General features: G+C 53.6%; 1 protein-coding gene across 1 annotated transcript; it reads left to right on the top strand.

Annotated features, from left to right (window-relative positions):
* Positions 1–2911: 2911 nt before the first annotated feature.
* On the top strand, positions 2912–19320 carry Efhd2 (EF-hand domain family member D2). Its single transcript, XM_028754043.1, has 4 exons — positions 2912–3280; positions 15502–15649; positions 16506–16640; positions 17741–19320. Exons 1-4 carry the CDS (start codon positions 2979–2981, stop codon positions 17870–17872), a joined length of 717 nt encoding a protein of 238 aa, XP_028609876.1. The 5' UTR covers positions 2912–2978; the 3' UTR covers positions 17873–19320.
* The last annotated feature ends 223 nt before the right edge of the window (positions 19321–19543 follow it).

Here is a 19543-nt window from a genome sequence, read left to right as displayed (position 1 = left end):
GGTAAAAGTGTTTAACTGAGTGTCATCCTAGGTACAAGGAGAGAACCAACTGCTAAGAATTGTCTTCTGGCCAGGCAGTGCTGGCACATGCCTTTAATCCCAGCACTTGGGAGGCAGAGGCAGGCAGATTTCTGAGTTCGAGGCCAGCCTGGTCTACAGAGTGAGTTCCAGGACAGCCAGAGCTACACAGAGAAACCCTGTCTCGAAAAACAAAAAACAAAACAAACAAACAAACAAACAAAAGAATTGTCTTCTGACCACCACTAACACATGCCCCAAATTAATAATAACAATAAATTAATATAAATTCTAAAACTAATTGAGGAGTTGCCCACCCAGAAGGGTGTCCTGAGCTGAAGCAGCAAGGCTCCGGTGACAATCCTTTTCTCACGATATAGCAGATAGGGGAGAAATCCTGTTACCTGTGCATCAGGGTGTCCAACCTCCTCCTGAGCCCGGATTTTACCTATGCAAGCTACATAGGATGCTAACTAGAGCTTAACACACACACATCCTTCAAAGAATTCAAACTCCAGTCTCACGTGAATGACTTCTCAAGACAGCAGACCTATCAGACACTCTCATCATGGTGAAGTCAGACAGATGCGAAACTGCCCATAATGAAACCACTTCTGAGTCCTGCAGAACTATTAGACGTCGTAAATTCACCCAGAGTGCAGCAGATACCTGTGATCACAGCACCGGAGAAGCTGAAGCAGGAGAATCTCCAGTTTGAAGTCTGCCTAGACCACATAGCAAATTCAAGTCCTTAGACTGAAAAGGGAGACTCTTGTCTCAAAAAACAAAACAAGAAATGGGACTGGGGATATAGATCAGACAGTAAAGCCTTTGGGCTAGCATGCTCAAAGTCCTGAGTTCAATCTCTAGCGTTGTATAAACAACATCTAAGGACACAGATCTTGTTCTCCCAGCACTTAGAAAGCTGAAATATCAGAAACACATATCCATATCCTCACCTACACAGGGAGAATGAGGCTAGCCTGGGCTACGGACATCTGTCTAAAATAAAGTTGTAAGTCTGGGTAAACTGAAGATCAACAGAGTTTTGAAAGTCACCTACTCACTTTACAAGGACAGCCTAGACGAACCTGGACATGAGCAGATGTAATTTAAATGTTGGAGTCTCTGTGCACCCCTCCCCCGTTCTTGGTCCCTATGAAATAAGTAAACTGTGTTCCTTTCACAAGCAGCTGGACTAAACTACCCACAATAACGACATGTAACTCCGTTGGTCTTTAAGAAATCAAAAATTTCTAAACTTAAGTGTCTTTATCAGAATTAGCAACCTTACAAAAAGCCAATCAAACTGTTGCACCTTCTAAACTACGGATTTCTTCTGAATCCATTTTACTCTTTCTTTTCTTTTCTTTTTTTTTTTTTTTTTGGTTTCTCGAGTCAGGGTTTCTCTGTGTAGCCCTGGCTGTCCTGGAACTCACTCTGTAGACCAGGCTGGCCTCAAACTCAGAAATCCGCCTGCCTCTGCCTCCCAAGTGCTGGGATTAAAGGCGAAAAGCAGCTTTTTGGACCCCAGTGACAAAGGGCAGGTCTGTCAGTCTAGGTGGGGCCTGGGAGTCAGCATTATGGCTAGTGCCCCTGAAGTTGATGCCGGAGCACCATAGCTTTGTAGTTTTTAAGAGTTTGCTTATCTATCTATCTATCTATCTATCTATCATCTATCTATCTATCTATCACCTATCTATCGAGGAGGGGGGTTTCACTATGCAGCTCTGGCTAGCCTGGAACTCCTGATGTAGACCAGGCTGACTGAACCCGTAATGACTGGCCAGCCTCTGCCTCCTGAGTGTTAGGACTAAAGGCTGCATACACCACCATGTGCTGCTCAAAGATTTACTTTAGCTTTAATTGTGTGTATGTGGGGGAGGGGTACACGCACATGAGTGCGGGCCCATAAGCAAGCCAGAAGAGGGTCTTGGATCCCTGATGCTGGAGTTACAGGCCTTTGGTGACTTGCCCTTCCCTTCCCCCACCCTACATGGATGCTAAAATGTCAGTCCTCCACAAGGGTAATAACCACTCTTAATAACTGAGCCTTCTCCTCAGCCCAGCTTTGCTTCTTGAAGTGACAGGCTAGAAGACAGAGACAGATTCTCTCTGAACTCCTCCTTTCCAGCCCTCTTTCCTGAGCCTTTGGGGAGGAGGTCACCCCTCTGGGATCCCCGTCAAAGAGGCAACATAGAGATCTCTCTGAAATCCCTCTGAGGTGGAGCCCCAGGCATCAACGGAGTCCAGCAGCTATTGTGCTGAATCATCATCTAGCAGGACGAGCCCCTTCCCCTTTCCCAGTTCTTTGGGGACCTTTGAGGACTGATAGGGTGCCATCTCCCTCGTAGCAGCTACTCCACTTTTGGATGATGTCAGTCACTACGGCCCTGGAGACGATCTCAATTGGACTCCGGTGCTAGGGTCCACCTTCTTCAGACTCCTGCAACCTTATCAAGAACGCCCAGCGGTTCACTACCAGTGGTCTCCATGGCAACCGACAGGGTGCCAGAGACACAAACCCCTTTCAGAGAAGGGGCTGGGAGCCGCGCCCCTCTCCAGTCCCTGAATCCACAGCCACCTCCTGCGAGCAGACCCTCTTCCCTCCCTCAGGGTTGGGACACCCCCCTCCCCAGGTTCCTTCCAGAGGGCTCGCGGGACTCAGGGGTCCCCCCCGAGGTCATCAGAGAGATGTTGATAGTTTTTCACTGGGGGGGTGGGAGGGGGTTAATGATGAAGAGTTAGGGAGCAGAATGCACCTGACCCCCCCTCCCCGGGGATTGAGAGGGACCGGGCACGCGGCACAGGCGGCGGGAGCCAGCCCGGGGGCGGGCGGTCCCCTAAGTCCCACCTTCAGGGCGGCGCCTGGCGGCGGGGAGTGTCAGGAAGAGGAAGAGCGGGGCTGGTAGCGCGGCGCAGAGCAGGGGCCCGGCCGAGGCAGCGGTACGCGGGCCACCATGGCCACGGACGAGCTGGCCAGCAAGCTGAGCCGGAGGCTGCAGATGGAGGGCGAAGGCGGCGAGGCGACGGAGCAGCCGGGGCTCAACGGGGCGGCGGCGGCGGCCGAGGCTCCCGACGAGACTGCCCAGGCGTTGGGCAGCGCGGACGACGAGCTGAGCGCCAAGCTGCTGCGGCGCGCGGACCTCAACCAGGGCATCGGAGAGCCGCAGTCGCCCAGCCGCCGCGTCTTCAACCCCTACACCGAGTTCAAGGAGTTCTCCAGGAAACAGATCAAAGACATGGAGAAGATGTTCAAGCAGTGAGTGCCCTCGCGCCCGCTTCCCCACCACCCTAGACCCGGCCTCGGGCCCGAACCTCCAGTATCCCTAGCTAGGCTCCCCCAGGACCTCCACTCACCAGGGTGGGGAACTCTGCTGCCCTCTCCAGAGAGCCACGAGACTTCCAGACCCCAGCACGCAAGTGGATCTGGGGAACCCCCCTTTTCTGGTCCTGGCATATGACCCCTTCCTCCTGGTGATGCTGCCCTCCGGATACCCCACGTGGGTTGGGGGCTCCCCGAGGTTCCTTCCAGATAATCTCAGGTCCCCAGAGAGTCCCCACCACTCACACAGGGTACCGACCCCCTTCCCACTGTCAATGTTACTGCGCCTACCACCCTACACCCACACACACTGAGAAAGGGCTGGTGGCTTCCCTTCCTCTCCCGTTCCAACTACTGGACTCTCTACCCCCACCGAGATAAGGCACCCCTATTGCCTCTTAAGGGGACATTCCTGGCACCTATTCCAGATGTATGCATTTTACTAGGGTCCTTTAATTTCTTCTGCTTAGCTCTGGTCTCTCTAGTTCTAGGTTGAGACACCCCCCCCCACCCCCAACACACACACCTCAATTATTCTGTGTTTACTTACTGTGAAAACTCTTCAGCCCTTTCCGTTCCTGCCCACCCTGTTGGCCAGGTCCCATTTCCTTAACACTGTGGTCTTGCTAGGGAAAGGCTCCTCTGTCCCTGTCCTCCAGTCTACAAACACGTAACTCCCCTAGCATCAGGAAAATGTCCCCTGGGGCTTAGCCCCTCTCCATACACTGGGAGTCCACCTCCCCTCCCCCAACCCCGAACCCCTTCACTAAAGGGCCCTGCAGTGGTGACTTGCCTGCCCTTTATCAGAAGGCAGCCCTCTTCCCAGCAACAGTCCCTCCCTTCCCACAATCCCTGGTGGCCATACTCTCTCAGGGCAGAAAGGGAACCCCTTGCATTGTGCCCTAACTAACATCTCCAACTCCTACCCTCTAGTTCCTGTGATTCCAAGCTGTACCCTTACCAGATAAGGATGTCCCCTAGACCTGTGGGCTCAGCCATTCCACACCCCACAGAATCAAGCAATATGGGGTGGGGGAGAGTACCCATGGGGGTGGTGAAGGTGCAAGTGGCCCTCCATAGGACCGGCGTCCCTACTTCCTGTCGAGCCACCTATGATTCCTGGAAAGGAAGCGGTCCTCCAGGTACCAGGCTGGAGTGGATCCCAGAGGGGACCGAGCCACTGAAGCTGAGTTTTGGGTGGGGTACGCAGGAAGTCCCAAAGCAAAAGACAGCAGGCAGGTAAAGGATTGAGAGCCCGGCCACACCCAGCTGACAGTGCCCAGACACCAATCAGGAAGCCAGGGAAGGGGGCGTTCCCTCCATCCAGGGTGCAGAGAAGGTTTTCCCATGTCCCACGACCCACTTCCTTCCATACCCACAGCCAGTCCTCATAGGGAAAGAGAACTTTAGTTCCCAGCCATGGGTGACTAGAAGCTCCCTGGTGCCACAATAATGCACCCCCAAATGTCTACATAGAGGTTCCCGGGCAAGAGGATACCCTCTGGCTTCAGTCTGCACTGACTGACCAGGCCAAGACAGCAAGAATCCACACTCCTTGCTTTTGAACCTTAGGACAACTGTGACTTCGAGGTCGATCCACCCTATGGGATGGTCCCAGAGGGTGTTCACATGTCATAGATCTCTGCAGAGATAGGGCTGGGGCAATAAAGCCCGTCCATGCTTCCCAGCAGCCCCGTGACCCAGGACTTTACAGCTACAAAATGATAGGATCGGGATTCGAACTCAGACGGGTAGGCTCAAAAGCTGCGGCCTTCCCTTCAGAACTGTCTCTCACAGATACCTGTGTCAGTGTCCCGACACCTCTTTCTCTCTGTGTGTGTTTTCTCTCTCTCTCTCTCTCTCTCTCTCTCTGTCTCTCTCTCTCTCTCTCTCTCTCTCTCTGTGTGTGTGTGTGTGTGTGTGTGTGTGTGTGACTGACCTTCCCCCCTGCATCCACCACCAGTCCATTTTACATTTCCTCCTTCCTTTTCCTTCGGCTGTATTCTTATCCCCCAAACCATGGCATCATTTTAGGGAACCCAGATCCCCCCCAAGAGCAAGCTCAGGAGAGACCACTTTGATTTTTGGGGAACCCGTGGGGAGAATGGTCTGGAAGCTGTGCTTGTACTCAGTTTTACACAGGCTGTTTTGGGGGGAGAAGTTTAACTGAGAGGTGCTTTTGTGGAGACGAGAGGGTGCTGGACTCCTCGGAGCTACCTACCTACCTCTTGGCACTAGTACTGCGTGCTGTGGAGTTGGGAGGGGTGACAGGGCAGGAAGGGGCCAGAAAGCTGGACCTCAAGAGAAGGAAGTGCCACTCGCCAGGGTCCCTGGCTACAGCACAGAGCTGCTGCTGTTGTATTCAGGGAAACAAGGCCTCACTGTGCCCGATGAGCCCAGCCCAGCCGCGTCCCGGCTGGGAACAGCCCCAGACGGCTTCTCAGAGCACAAAATACACGATCTGCTTCCTCTGTGCAAGTGGCTGCTGCCTCCTGGGGCCCAGCAGGTCCCAGGATCTCAGCCAGGGCTCTGTTGAGAGCAGAGGGCAGGGAGGAGTGGAGCTGGTGCCTCTGGAAAGTGGAGCTGGTTTTTCCTCGGCAGCCCCAGGCTTCCTTCCTCATCCGCTTGTCGTTCCTTAACTTCAGTCTACCCCTGTGCTAGAGGAACAGGCTGTGTGCGATGATTCACAGCCTTATGTCCTAGCCTTATGTCTACGGGGTCTTGAGCACTGATGCCCTTCAGAGCTACTGCACAGTCTTCTGGTCTATCCTTCAGTGTGGACAAGCAGAAACCACCTGACGACAGTGTTCAAGGGAGAACTGGAGGGAACAGCAGGCTTTGCCATCTACTACACTGCCAGCTGACTCCAGCCCCTCTCCCCATTTTTACAGACAGGAAAACTGAGACCTAGAAGAGAGAAGTGACCTGCTTGGGATCATGGGTTTTTCTCAAGGTGGGGCCTAGAGATGACACGTACTGAGTTCCACCTGCTGTCAGGCACAGAGGCCCTGTGTCTTAGAGCCTGTACCCCACCCTCTTCACCCCACCCCCGTAACCGCAAACTATATCCCTCCTCTCTCACACACACCCAGCCTCCTCCCCTCTCTCTGCCCACTCATCCAGAGTTGTTTTCCAGAAGTTTCCAAGACAAAAAGGCATGGGACGGGCAGAATTTCAGGGCTGGCTAGCGCTGAGCGGACCAACAGCCCAGAGAGAACTCTGGAAGGTTCTGTAAGCTGACACCTGCCTGGAAGGCAGGCAGCCACATAATTGTGAACAAGCTGTGGAATCTGAGGAAGGTGCCCTAGTTCCTTGTCCTGTCTGGCCCGGCACTGGCCTTACCCCTCTGCCCTGCCTCCTCCCCACCCACTTCATCTCATGACCCCTTGCATCAGGCAGGGAAGGATCCCTTTCCTTCTGGCTTTTCATCACAAGCTGCTGGGGCCACTGGGCCTCCTCTCTCTTCTCTTCCTGGTTGACAGTCTGCAGTCCTACAGGATGGGACCTAGCCATCGACCTAGAGCACGTTCCTTAACCCTTCCTGGGTCTCTTTCCTCACCTGATGGTGCTGTCAAGTGCGTAACCCAGTACTTGGCACAGAATCAGTACTTACTAAGTTACCCTCATCATTGTCCCAAGTAAAGCATATGCCCTGGCCCTGATGGGAGCCATCAGCGCTGGCCCTGAGGTAGCTCAGAAGGAGCCTTTGGCTGCCTCCACTTCCCCCCAACAGAGCTGCCAGGCTGTTCGACTGGCAACAGCCCTTTGCTTTGGGCCAGAATGACAGGGAATCAGCACATCGTTGCTGCTTTCCTCTTGCCCAACAGACACTCTGATTGACAGCTACATATTGCTTTGATAAATAACAAAATAGAGAGATGAATTCATTATCACTTAATTACGTGGCAGGCAGGTGGTGGAAGAAAAAGAGCTATCAGCAGCCCTTGGAGTGACACTAAACTGGGACACAGGCCCTTGCCACCCAGCTGGGCTTCTGAGTCTTGGTGTCTCCCCTACCTGACAATTGCGTGTGAGAAAATGGAACTGTCCCAGGTTTGGCCTGGGGTCTGGGGTCATGGATGACCGTAGAAGACAAGGGTTCTGCCTGCTACCCGGCAGCTGCCAAATCCAGCTGAAGGCCTCGAAGAACCCACAGTCTTTGGGAGGTCTTTGGTGGGTCCACAGGGCCTTTAATGGAAGGCTTCTGTGTTTCTACTATTAGGAAACACTGCTGCCACACATCCCCACAGCAGCCTAGGTGGGTGGTGTCCTTACTAGAGAATCCCAGGGGAACTTACCTCTGTCACTTAGAGGTCAAGTTTAGTCCTCAAGGCTCAGAAGTGAGTCACTTGGCTAAGGTCTACTTGCATGATTAGATCTAGGTGGCTAGCGAGGTGGGCGTCTGATCCTTGTTTGTAAAGCTAGAGCCTAACTTGGTGGGGGTTGAGGTGCCTCACACCCCAGGGAGGGAGGATTCCCAACAATGGGCCTCTTCTCTTTTCCACCCACTTCCCCTCTGCATCTGAGTCACCTCCCCTCCCCATTCTTGGGACTTTCTGGTTGGGGGTGGTTACACCTCCCACTGCCCCTTTTCCCTCCTTCCCAGCCTTCCCAGAGGTGTCAGAGATCCAGGCCTGGCTTCAGCCGGAAGAGTCCTGGCCCAAGGGTCATCAGGACATCCAGGCAGGTTAGAGCAGCTGCAAGGGCAGCTCGGCTGAGGGGTTAGTCACTTTGCAGCCTCTTGCAAGGACATCCCTGCAGCCTGCAGTCACTGAGTTCCTTCTGGCTGCCCAGCAGCCTTCTTGCAAAGTAGGACTTCCGCTTTGCATGAACAGAGGAGGCCGCAGGGCCAGCCAGGTGTGGCTAGCTGGGACCAGCCTGACTGAGCTGAGCAGGAAGTCCTTTCAAGATTCAGCCATTTGGCTGATGAATGGGGCCACTGTTGACCCACCGGGTACCAGCACCCTGCTCTCTTCTTCTTAGGAAGCTTCTACTACTAGTAGTACAACTAGTACTATAACTAGTACTACTACTAACTTCTACTACTACTACTAGTAGTAGTTGCTCTTGTTGTTGTTGTTGTTGTTGTTATTATGTGTGTTTTGCCTTTGGAAGCTGTTGGATTCCCCCATACTGGAGTTATAGACAGTGGAAGTTTCCATCTGGGTGCTGGGAATTGAACCCAGGTCCTCTGCAAGAGCAGCAAGTTCTCTTAAGCACCAAGCCATCTCTCCAGTCCTGCTGGCTCTCTTCCTAATACTTTTTAAACATCCTGCTGGATTCCCACCGGCCTCATGACAAGTAGGGAGACTGAGTCTCAGAACATTAAGGTCCAGAGCTAGTGAGAAGCAGAGGCAATGACTTATCGGGGGTCTGTCTCCCTACCCTGTTCCTCCCTCTTGTGGTCCACCCCAGTCTTCACATCACTTGTAACCTGGAGCCGTCAGAAAATGCATCTCCACAAAGTCCCCACTTCTCGCAAGTGCTTCCCAAGCCTGGTGGCGCTGGCCTGACATCCCAGCTGCTCATGTAGCTGAGGCAGGGGGATAGAAAAACTCAAGGCCACCCTGTGCTGCAAAGTGGGTTCGAGACCAGCTTGAGCAACTCCGTGAGACCTCAGCATGCATGAGGCCCTGGGGTTAATCCTCAGTACCACTGAAGGAAAGGGACAAAAGGAAAGTACAAGGCCAGTCTATCGACTTCCATCTCCCTTCCTGGTGACTGTAGGGAGGTGACTGTCTGTGTGAGTTCCTCGGGAGTACTACGAGTGGAGTCGGGAGTGGGAACAGCACTGGGTTATATCCGTAGTCACTCTCATACGTGATTATTAAGGGTGGGTGGGAAATAGAGCAGCGGCAAGACGCTCCCACATTACCACCATGGCTCACCCCGTGGGCGGTGTCACACTTGAGGTTAAGACAGCCCTGAGCCTTGGCAGCCCTCAAGCAAGTCAGTAGCTCTCTACTTGGGGGCCCTCCTTGGACCCTCCAGAAAACTGGGGAGGGGCCCAAGAGCACCGCACACTGCTCCGTCCGTCCCTAAACCTCTGACTTAGGACAGGTGATCAGGGTCAGATTCTGCCCAAAGGAGAAGTGGTGAGTGCCTGGTTTTTCCTCTGAGTCAGGCAGTGGGGGGTGGGGACACATGCCAAGCTGGCCCTGCTGAGCTGTCGTTACTGGGACCCACCTGCACGTCCCATGAAGACAGGCAAGCAGGCCCAAGCTGGCCAGAACAGCTAGCAGAGTTGGAAGTCACCTGCCCTCCAGAAGTTACCTACCCTCAAAAATGCCCTCCCTTGTCTTAGGATGTAAAGGCTCAGGCTTGGGAGGCCACTGAGACCTCCCCTACACAGGATGGGGGAGGCCCCAAAATACAGCTGCTTAATGATTGTAATAGAATAAGTTTGAAGCACCTACTGAGTGGTGACCATTTTCTATTCATGATTACATCCTTAATAATCCAGAAAACAGATATCTGTGGTAACAAGGGAGCATGTAAACCGGGGGCCCTTGAACCCAGCACCCCTTCAGCGGTCTATCCTCCTGTGACCATTTGGAACCAGCAGCACAGGCCTGGCTGGGCACCAGTAAGGACAAAATTTAGTTAGCTCCCTGTACCCCTTCCCTGTGCTGGGGCAACAGCTGTGGTAATGGCTCCACTTCAGCCAGCACAGCAGGGATGGATGGAGCTGCGGGAGTGATCGCTGCCTACCTTAGGGAACAGTGAGGCCTCTGTCCTCAGAGGTGTTTAAGACACCAAATAGGGAAAAACCACACTGGCAGTTTGGCCCTTACGGAGGGAGTGCTGGCTGAAGTGACCGCCGCTTCACTGTCCTTTCCATCCCCCGGGGCTCTCTCTCCTCTGGAGGCAGCAGGAGATACTGTGGTTCTTATCACAGTTGGACTCCACCTGCACCCTTGTTGACCTTGGCCAGTGCACTTTCTTTCTGTCGCGGTCTCCTTGTCTGTTGGAAAGGGATGTCTGGATGGAGAATGCCACCCTTGTGACTCGGGGTTATCGGAACTGAGGGGAGGGGACAGACGGAGCTGGGGGAAGCGGCTTTATAGGATCACATTCAGACCTAAAGACAGGGTCAGCCTGGGTGGCAGCTGTAGGGAGGGTGATGGGAGGGATTTTTGTCAAGTCCAGGGCAGCAGCTGCTGAGCCCTCCCCTGCTGTGAACTGTGGCACCGGGAGGGAGGCTGGAATGCGGGCTGAGTGCCAGCCCGCAGCAGCCTCCCTCCAATGCCGAGGAAAGGTGCTGAGCTCCAAAGCCTGAGAGTTTTGTTGGTAGAGCTTGGTGACATTGGCTTAGTGACATTGGCCTTCCTGAGCCAAACCCAAGAGCCCCGAGTGGAGCATCAGGCCCAACCCCAGTGGCCCCTGAGGAAGAGGGAGCCAGAGAGATGGAAGAGTTCTGCTAGTCGAATCCTGCCTGCTGTGTGACCCCGGGCTTATCACTCCCCACTCAGGGCCCCTATTTTCTTCCATAAGCTGGTGGGCCAGGCTAGGTGAATGAACCTGAGTGACAACCTTTCCTTCTCTCTGGATCCTCTGAGATTCCGGGAGCTTCAGTTCCAGCTCAGGAAGAAGTCAGCAGGATAAGAGGGCCCCTCCAGCCTCCCTTGTGAAAACACCGTCATCTCCACAGTTGTCACCTACTTAGAGGTGTGGGGACAGTCCCCACTGTTACCTCCTTACAGGGAGGAAAGCAGGAGACCACGAGCTATGCATCTTAAGGCTCCTGTCTCCTTCAGCTTAGCCAGACCCCCTGACGTGCCGGGTCTTTAAGTCAGGCCTAGAAGGGGAAGTTTCAGAGGAGGGGAATACTGGGGAGCCCCTTGGTCATCTATCCAGACTGACACCCCACCCCTCAGGGGTCACTATACCATAAACCCCTCCTCCCAGCTCTGAACTATCAGTCCTAGAACCCTTAGAGAAGCCAGCATGGGTTGGTTTGTTTGTGAGACAGGCCTAGCTGGACTTGAACTCTCTTATGTAAACCTACCTGACCTCAAACTCACTGCAATCCTCCTGCCCCAATCTTCCAAGTACTGAGATTATTGGCAAGTGTCATCACACCCAGCTCCAGCATAGCAGGGATTTTTTTGTTTTGTTTTTAGTTTTTCATTTTTTTTCTTTTATAATTTAGTGTTCTGTGTATGTGCCGGCACCTAACTATATGTCTGCGTTATGTGATGCAGTACCAAGGAAGGCCAGAAGAGGGCATCAGATCGTGTGGCGCTGGAATTACAGGTGCTCGTGAGCTGGCTGGCCTGGGGACTGAGAACCAAACCTGGTCCTGGTGATTGAGCAGCAGCGCTTTGTGGCTCCAGGGTGGCTTTTATTAACCCAACATCACTGCCATTTTCATAGCAAGGATGCGAAATGCTCAGCGTGGCGTCCGGTGCATGATCTTAATGATAATGGCCGGTTTTAAGTTATAAGCACCTACTGTGTGTCTGGCCCTGTGCCAAGAGTGAGTTTGAATCATCTCGCAATCTTTGCCTCACTTCCAGAGTGGGTTCTTTAATCTGCATGGTAGAGATGGTGAAAGCGGGGTGCATGGGGTCAGGTGACCAGCGGGGCCACCCAACCAACCAAGGCAGAGCTGGAGTCTGGATACGAGGTGAGGGTGTAGTCAAGTCACCGCTGTACATCTTCAGGGGAATGGTCACCTCCTCCAGGGCCACCTCCCACCCTGTACCAGTCTTCTTTTGGCTCTGTGTCACCTAGCTTGGTGATGGATATTTTTTGGAACTGTAGCCAGCCCCTGCATCGTCCCCTGGGGACTGGAGTCGGCCTGGGTTGGAGCCCAGTCCTGGTAATTGATTGACCGTTGATTGATACAGGCTGTGGTTTGAGGCGTGGCCTGGCCCAGCCTGAAGCTGCCAGAAAGCAGGAAATCCACAACCAGACGTGACATCCAAGTTTGGGCATGGTGTGTGCTTCTATTTAGTCTGAGATAGTTGTTCTGGCTTTAAAAGAAGCATGGACCCTTGAGTGTAGGTCCAGCCGGGGTCACAGAAAAACAAGGGACATGTGGCTCTCAAGCTGGGGTCCCAGGCTAGACCCTCTTCAGTAGTCCTCTCCAGTCCCGACCCACTATGATTGCTGAGCTTATAAAGTGCCTGGCACGCAGCGGTTACTTGGTAAGATAACTAAATCTCACCAGAGTGGTGATAGCTGCCAGGCAGAGCTAGCTGCTTACTGTGTGACCTCTGCTGCGGGCTTGGCATTTATGATGTGAGCTAAGCAAGTCTCCCAACAACCAAGAGGCACCATGACATCTGCGTTTCTCAACCACGCTCCCTCCGGTGATGTTTAGGACCTGTGATGGTTAGTTGCATTGTCAACTTGACACAATCTAGAACCCCTGGAAATGAAATCTCAATGAGGGATAGCCTGGATCAGGTTGGCCTGTGGGCGTGTCTGTACGGGCTGGATTATGCTAATTGGTGTGGAAAGGCCCAGCCTAAGAGTGGGCAGTACCATTCCCTGGGGTTGAGTTTTTAATTATATAAGAGTATTATTCTGGTTTTCTTTCTGTACTGTGATAGAGCACTTGAACCAAAAGCCAGCTGGGAAGAAACGGATTTTTTTTGGCTTAGATTTCAATGTCATAGAACATTGTGGGAGGAGTCAGGGCAGGAGCTCCTAGGAACTAGAAGTAGAAACCTTGAAGGAGTGCTGCTTGCTGTTTCCAGCTCATGCTCAGCTACCTTCCCTACACAGCCTAGGGAATGGTGCCGCCTACAGTGGGCCGGGCTCTCCTACATCAGTTAACCATCCAGGTAATCCCCCACAGATAGACCTGCAGGCCAATCTGATCTGGGCAAACCCTCAATTGAGATTCCCTTCTCAGATGACTCTAGACTGTATCAGGTTGACAATTAGTGCTAACTAGGACGAGCTGGCCCGATAGCAAGCACAGCAAGTGCACTCTCGGTGCATTCGCTCTGCTGTTGGTGGCTGTGATGTGACCAGTTGCTTCAAGATCCTGCCTGAACTTCCCCAGCCATCATGACTGTAACCTAGAATTGGGGGCTAAAAGACCCCTTTCTCTCCAACCTGCTTTTGTTTTTTTTGGTCAGGATATTTTAACATAACCTCAAAAAAACACTTAAAACCAGACCATTCTCCTTGTAGGAGACTGCACCGGATGCTGTAGACCCCCTTGATGTCTCTGTTCAGTAGTATTCATGACTCTCACATAAGACGAGCAAAAGTGTGTCCAGATGTTACCAGATGCCCCTTAAAGGTTAGGCATTCTGCGTTGTGCTGGGGAGGAGCCCAGGCAGTCTGACGTGAGAACTGTGACGTGCCACCTCCGAACTTCACTGGGGTCCGTGCTCAAAAAGTAAGGGACTTTGTGATCCTAAGGGACACAGAGGAGCAACCTTGTGTCTTGCCTTGGGAAAGACAAGCCCCTCATCAGGTGTGTCCCTGTTGGCAAAGGAGTGTAGCAGGTGACCAGCCCTCTGTCTCCTGTAGACACACTGCCTTGACTGGAGAGCGCCCAATCAGTCACCTCAGGCCCTTCCTGCTGCTGTTGGAGGCTGGGCCTTGACAGCCCTTGCCCACTGACTGGCATGTACCACTTCCTCTCACACTTGCCCCCACCCCAGCAGTCCCTCTGTCCTCAGGGCCCACTAGCCTGCCTGTCCCCACCCAGCCCTCTTATTCTGTAGGGAGCACACTGTCCCGAGTCCCATCTTCTCTGCTTCATTACTTCCAAGGCCTGAGTCACTCATATATCAACTATACCCCTCACACAAATGCTCGATTTGGCACTGCTGGCAGACACCGATCTGCAGGTGGCCACAGGACCCAGAAGGAGGCAGGGCACAGCCTGACAGACCTGGGATAGTAGCCCAGCTCTTTCCTTACTGCTGTGTGACCTTGGGTAGGTCAATTAGCCTCTCTGAGCCTCTGGTTATTAAGAGTGTTAAAGAGTAATAAAGCTCCGATCCAAAGACAGGTTTCAATGCTGGGGGGTGTTAGATGTCTGAGTCAGGTGTGGTCAAAGAGAAACAGGAAGGGCATCCAGTGTCTGTAATTGAGCCCTTGCCTGTCCTCAGGCAGAAAAGCCTGCGTGTCACCCTGAGGACACTTTCCCCGGGCTTGTGTCCCAGGAGACAATCAGAGCAGGTGTGTGTCACCCTGACAAGAAGGCTTGGTGGTGTGGACAGCACCTCACCAGCTAGAAAATAGGTTGGAGGCAGCCTCTGGCCACTCGCAGCGGGTGGTGACATAGGAAAGGGACATTTAGACCCTGTTCTCACCCATCCTTGTCTCTGCCAGGCTGTTGGTGGACGAGGAAAGAAAGGAAGGGCCAAAACAGAGGCCTGGTTATCAACTGGTTCTGTGCCAGGCTGCCCAGCACTGCCCCCCGCCCCACCCCTCCACTCCCTGCAGGCTCCCAGAACAGCCTGTTCCCTGAACACACCCAGGTCCACCGCCCTGCTGTGACTGTGGCCTTGTCTCTGCGTCCCTCCTGCAAACACAGAGCTCCAAAGAGGCTGTCGAGACCCTTGGCTCAGAATTCATTCCCAAGTCACTCACTCAACAGTCTGAGCACCTAGTAGGTGCTTTTTACTTTCTCTCCATTGAGACCATCTTCCACATCTATGTTTTCTTCTGGACACTGAGAATAATCTTGTACGCATGCGCGCAAACACACACACACACACACACACACACACACACACACCAGTTAGCAGTGTTTGGGAGACATTTGGCTGTCACAGCCCAGGGGAGCTGCTTCTGTGAACATCCCACATTCTAAGGGCAGCCCCCATAGTAAAGGGTGTCTCAGTCCCAGCCCACAAGCCCTCTCACCTAACTGAAGCCACAGATCGGGCTGAGGTGAGGCTGAGACCCCTCCTCGGTGCCTGGACCAGAGAGAGCAGGATCCACGGGCATGATGGGAGAACATCTGCTTGTTCACGCACACTCAGCACAGGAGGCTGTGGCTTCCTCTCCCACGCCTTGGGTTTGTGTGAGACTCAGCCTTGTTTAAAATGCAGGATGCAGCCAGACCACGTGGTCAGGTCCCTTCCAGCTCTGATGGGAAGACGCTGACCACTTCCTGTACCCCAGGCTTGTGGCCTCTCTACATCGTCAGGATAGCCTTAAGCCTCTCTCTGCGTCCACAGGTATGATGCCGGCAGGGATGGCTTCATCGACCTGATGGAACTGAAACTCATGATGGAGAAACTGGGGGCCCCGCAGACGCACCTGGGCCTGAAGAGTATGATCCAGGAGGTGGACGAGGATTTTGACAGCAAACTCAGCTTCCGGGAGGTGAGTCCACCCCCAGGCCATGCCCAGCCAGCCACGCCCAGCCAGCCACATCTCAGCACTGGGTGGCCATGTGAGGATTGCAAGGCATTCTTGGCAGGGGTCCTCCTGCCTCAGCCTCCCGAGTGCTGGAATTACAAGTGTCAGCCATCATGATCAACTATTTTAAATGATTCCTATGCACTCAGCTGAGTTGTGGGAAAGGCCGTGTGCTCCGAGGGCCTGGAGATTAGAAGGGGAAGCGGCTGAAACAGGGTTACACAGCGCTTGGCTGAGAGGAAAGGAAGGCCACAGGTTCTGCTGAGGGGACCAGGTATGGTGCTAGGTAGCTTCACATTGTCTGAGGGGGAAGCAATAGAGCAGCCTGTTTAGGGAATGGCTGGAGGGACTGAGGATCAAAGCAAAATAGCCATGGTTCTGACTGGAGAGATGGCTCAGTGGTTAAGAGCACTGACTGCTCTCCCAGAGGTCCTGAGTTCAATTCCCAGCAACTACATGGTGGCTCACAACCATCTGTAATGGGATCTGATGCCCTCTTCTGGTGTATCTGAAGAGAGCGACAGTGTACTCACATTGCGGAATGGGAGCGCAGTCCCTCTGGGGCTTTGTGAATGTAGTGCAGATTTGTGTTGAGGGACAGAGGGTGGCAGGTAGAGTCAGGCTGAAGCCACTGGTGGGAACTCTTTAACCCAGGGTGCTGGCAGGACAGACCCGGAAGCCAGGGCCCAGAGCCCAGCCTATCTTGACTTCCGGTCCTGCAGGTGAGCCTTTCTGCAGAGGAATCTGAGCTGAAGCTTGGGTGTGGCCGGGGACTTTGTTCCCGTTACCCCTTGCTGACCACTGTGCCCTCCCTCCGCAGTTCCTTCTGATCTTCCGCAAGGCAGCAGCAGGAGAATTGCAGGAAGACAGCGGCTTGCACGTCTTGGCCCGCCTTTCCGAGATTGATGTCTCCACAGAAGGCGTCAAGGGTGCCAAGAACTTCTTCGAGGCCAAGGTGAGGAGCCAGGGACTGCACGGCCCAGCTGTGCAATGGCACAGCTAAGACAGGACCAGCACAGTCCCTCCCTGTCCCTCTCGAGGCTGCAGAGGAGAGGTGTAGGTGACATTTTGTGAGGTGTGCAGGGCCATGAGGTTCCCTGGAGGCCCTGCCCTTGCCAGCCCTAGCCTGGAGGAAACTGCGGGCCCTCGGACCGTCGGCATGTACAGCCTCTTCCCTTCAGCACATGTATAGACTGGGGCTGGGGGCGGGGGCGCATTTGGTCCAATGATTCCAAGACTTCTCCTTTTCTTTTTTTTTTTTTTTTTGGTTTGGTTTTTCGAGACAGGGTTTCTCTGTGTAGCCCTGGCTGTCCTGGAACTCACTCTGTAGACCAGGCTAGCCTTGAACTCTCGAAGTCAGAAATCCACCTGTCTCTGCCTCCCAAGTGCTGGTATTAAAGGCGTGCGCCACCACCGCCCGGCCGACTTCTCCTTTTCTTATTTCTCGTTTCTATGCGAAACTGAGACCTTTGCTGACCAAGGCTGCCCCCCTTCCCTTCTCTCTTCCAACCTTTGGTAGAGATTATCAGGGTTCATCAGTGGACCTGGGCCTGACCTAGGACAGGATGCCAAGGGCTTCATACTCTGCTCCTGCCAGTGAATATTTTCTGTCTCTATGTGTCTGCCTGCCTGCCCCTCCCTCCCCTCCTTCCCCCTCTTCTCTCTCTCTCTCTCTCTCTCTATTCACTCTATGTGACTCTCTCACTCTCTCAGAGAGAAATAGTCTCATATAACCCTTGAACTTCTGATCCTTCCGACCGTCTCCCCAGAGCTGGGATCACAAGTGTTCTGCACCATACCTGGTTTTCTGAAGGATAACTCGAAGCCAGGATGTCACCCATGCTAGGCAAGCACTTTACCAGCTGGGCTCTGTCTTCCCCTCCGCCCCCAGAAAGCCCTGGGGTCAGTTTCTGTGTGCCAGGTTCTATATGGAGAAACTGAGGCAGAGAGGTGACTGTGGCTCACAAGGGCCGGGGCCAGAAAGGATCCCTGGGAGAGCGGCTCCCGGGGGCTGATGTGGAGACCTTGCCCCTGATATGTCACCCTCACCCTCAGGTCCAGGCCATCAACGTGTCCAGCCGCTTTGAGGAAGAGATCAAAGCCGAGCAAGAAGAACGGAAGAAGCAGGCTGAGGAGGTGAAGCAGCGGAAAGCAGCCTTTAAGGAGCTGCAGTCCACATTCAAGTAGCCAGCACTGAGGCCACGCCCAGGCCACGCCCCGGCCACGCCCCGTGTGCGGTCTGGGGGCACGGGTGGGTACAGGGGACCTGTGAGAGACTAGCTCCCAGGTCCTGGTCTCTGTGCCCGGACCACTACTAAAACGCAAACTCTATGTGACCGGCTCTCGTTCAGGAGTCTCCTCAGTGTCTGGTCCAGGCCCTGCTCCCTCCCTCCCGCACTTCATGCGGCTGTGACGCCAGCCACCAGCATCCTCTCTGGCCATCCCTACGTGTCTTGTTCTCTGGCCACCCTGCTGCCTGCTCCAGGCCAACCTCAGCCCGTTCACACCCCTGCCTTTGGTACCAGCTACTTTCTCCACCCACTCACCTACCTTGAACTATAGGCTGCCCTGCTATGGTCTAGCAGAGAGTGAGACTCTCCCCGGGATTCTTCCTTTCGGAGCAGGCCTCATCTCTACTGGAAGTGGAGGGACTCTTATGTTAGTGAGGAAATCCAGGGACTCTTATGTTAGTGAGGAGATCCAGGCCCTAGCACTCTAAGCTGATTTAAATGGGGCCCAGCCAGGCAGGGTGAAGGCCACTGTGCGAATCTACCTCACAGGCTACACTCTGCCAGGCATGCCTTGAGGACATAAGTGATAGGGTTCTGTGGGGAGGGCCAGAAATGTCACCCTCTGACACCCTACTCCCGCAGCAAGCTGAGGGTCCCAAGGGGTCGTGGAGAGAGGGGTGGGGTTCCTAAGGGATTGGCTTTTTCAGGGTGGACCTCAGCACTCTGCCTTGATTCCCCCCCCAAGGAGTGCCTGATGTGTTTGTGTGCACTGGTAATAGGACACGGGGCGGGCACCCCTTTCACACTATCCTTCCTTGGATCTGTCACCAGTGATGGCACCAGCCTGTCGTGCCCACCCGTAGATCCCATGGGGACACCCCCCCCTCAATCCCATCACCAGACAGGCCACAGTGAAACCCATGTCGTTTCTCCATAGCTTCATGTGCTTGCTCACGTGTGTGTACGTGCGTGTCCTTTGCTGTGATGTGAAACTGTGACGTCACCCAGTCTAAGTGAACGGCCACGGGGCCACCGTTTATGCAATGTTCAGCGTGTCACTGCTTGTGAAACTCGATAACTCTTTATTTTACTACAATGCCTCAAGAGTCCTCGGGAGCCCTGTGGGACTTGCAAAGGTTTTATTTTTTCGGTCTTAGAACCTATGAGAATTGGAGGGACCGAGTCCAGCCCAGCCCAGCCCAGCAGCCGCGGCCCTGGCTTGCGTTTGCCTTAGTGGATATGTCTATACAGATGAATATAAATTCCCTTTACTTTTGGCTGTTTGCATTTTATTTTTGGTTCCCCCCCCCAGCAACTCCCTCACCCCCGAAAAGAAAAAAAAAAGGCTACTTCTTCATTCGGTGGTACGATTATTTTTTTTAACTAAAATGAGATAAAATTCTATATTCTTATGTGTGTGTGGTTTTTGATGACTAACTGAAGACACAGGCGAACAGGATAAGGATAGGGTCTCTGGATCTGGGCCGGCACATCAAGAGCCTGGGGAGGAGGGCACTCCTGCTGGAGAGGTCTGTCCCTTAGCATCTGTAAAACACTACTGATCTAAGCGCTACCTATATTAAACCCATTTCATCCTTAAAGGAGCTCGCTGAAGGAGCACTGTTTT

This window comes from Grammomys surdaster, unplaced genomic scaffold, assembly GCF_004785775.1.
Source record: "Grammomys surdaster isolate TR1022 unplaced genomic scaffold, NIH_TR_1.0 125977, whole genome shotgun sequence".
Lineage (NCBI taxonomy): Eukaryota > Metazoa > Chordata > Mammalia > Rodentia > Muridae > Grammomys > Grammomys surdaster.
The sequence above is the reverse complement of the archived record's forward strand: the minus strand, read 5'-3'. Positions and strand labels throughout refer to the sequence as shown.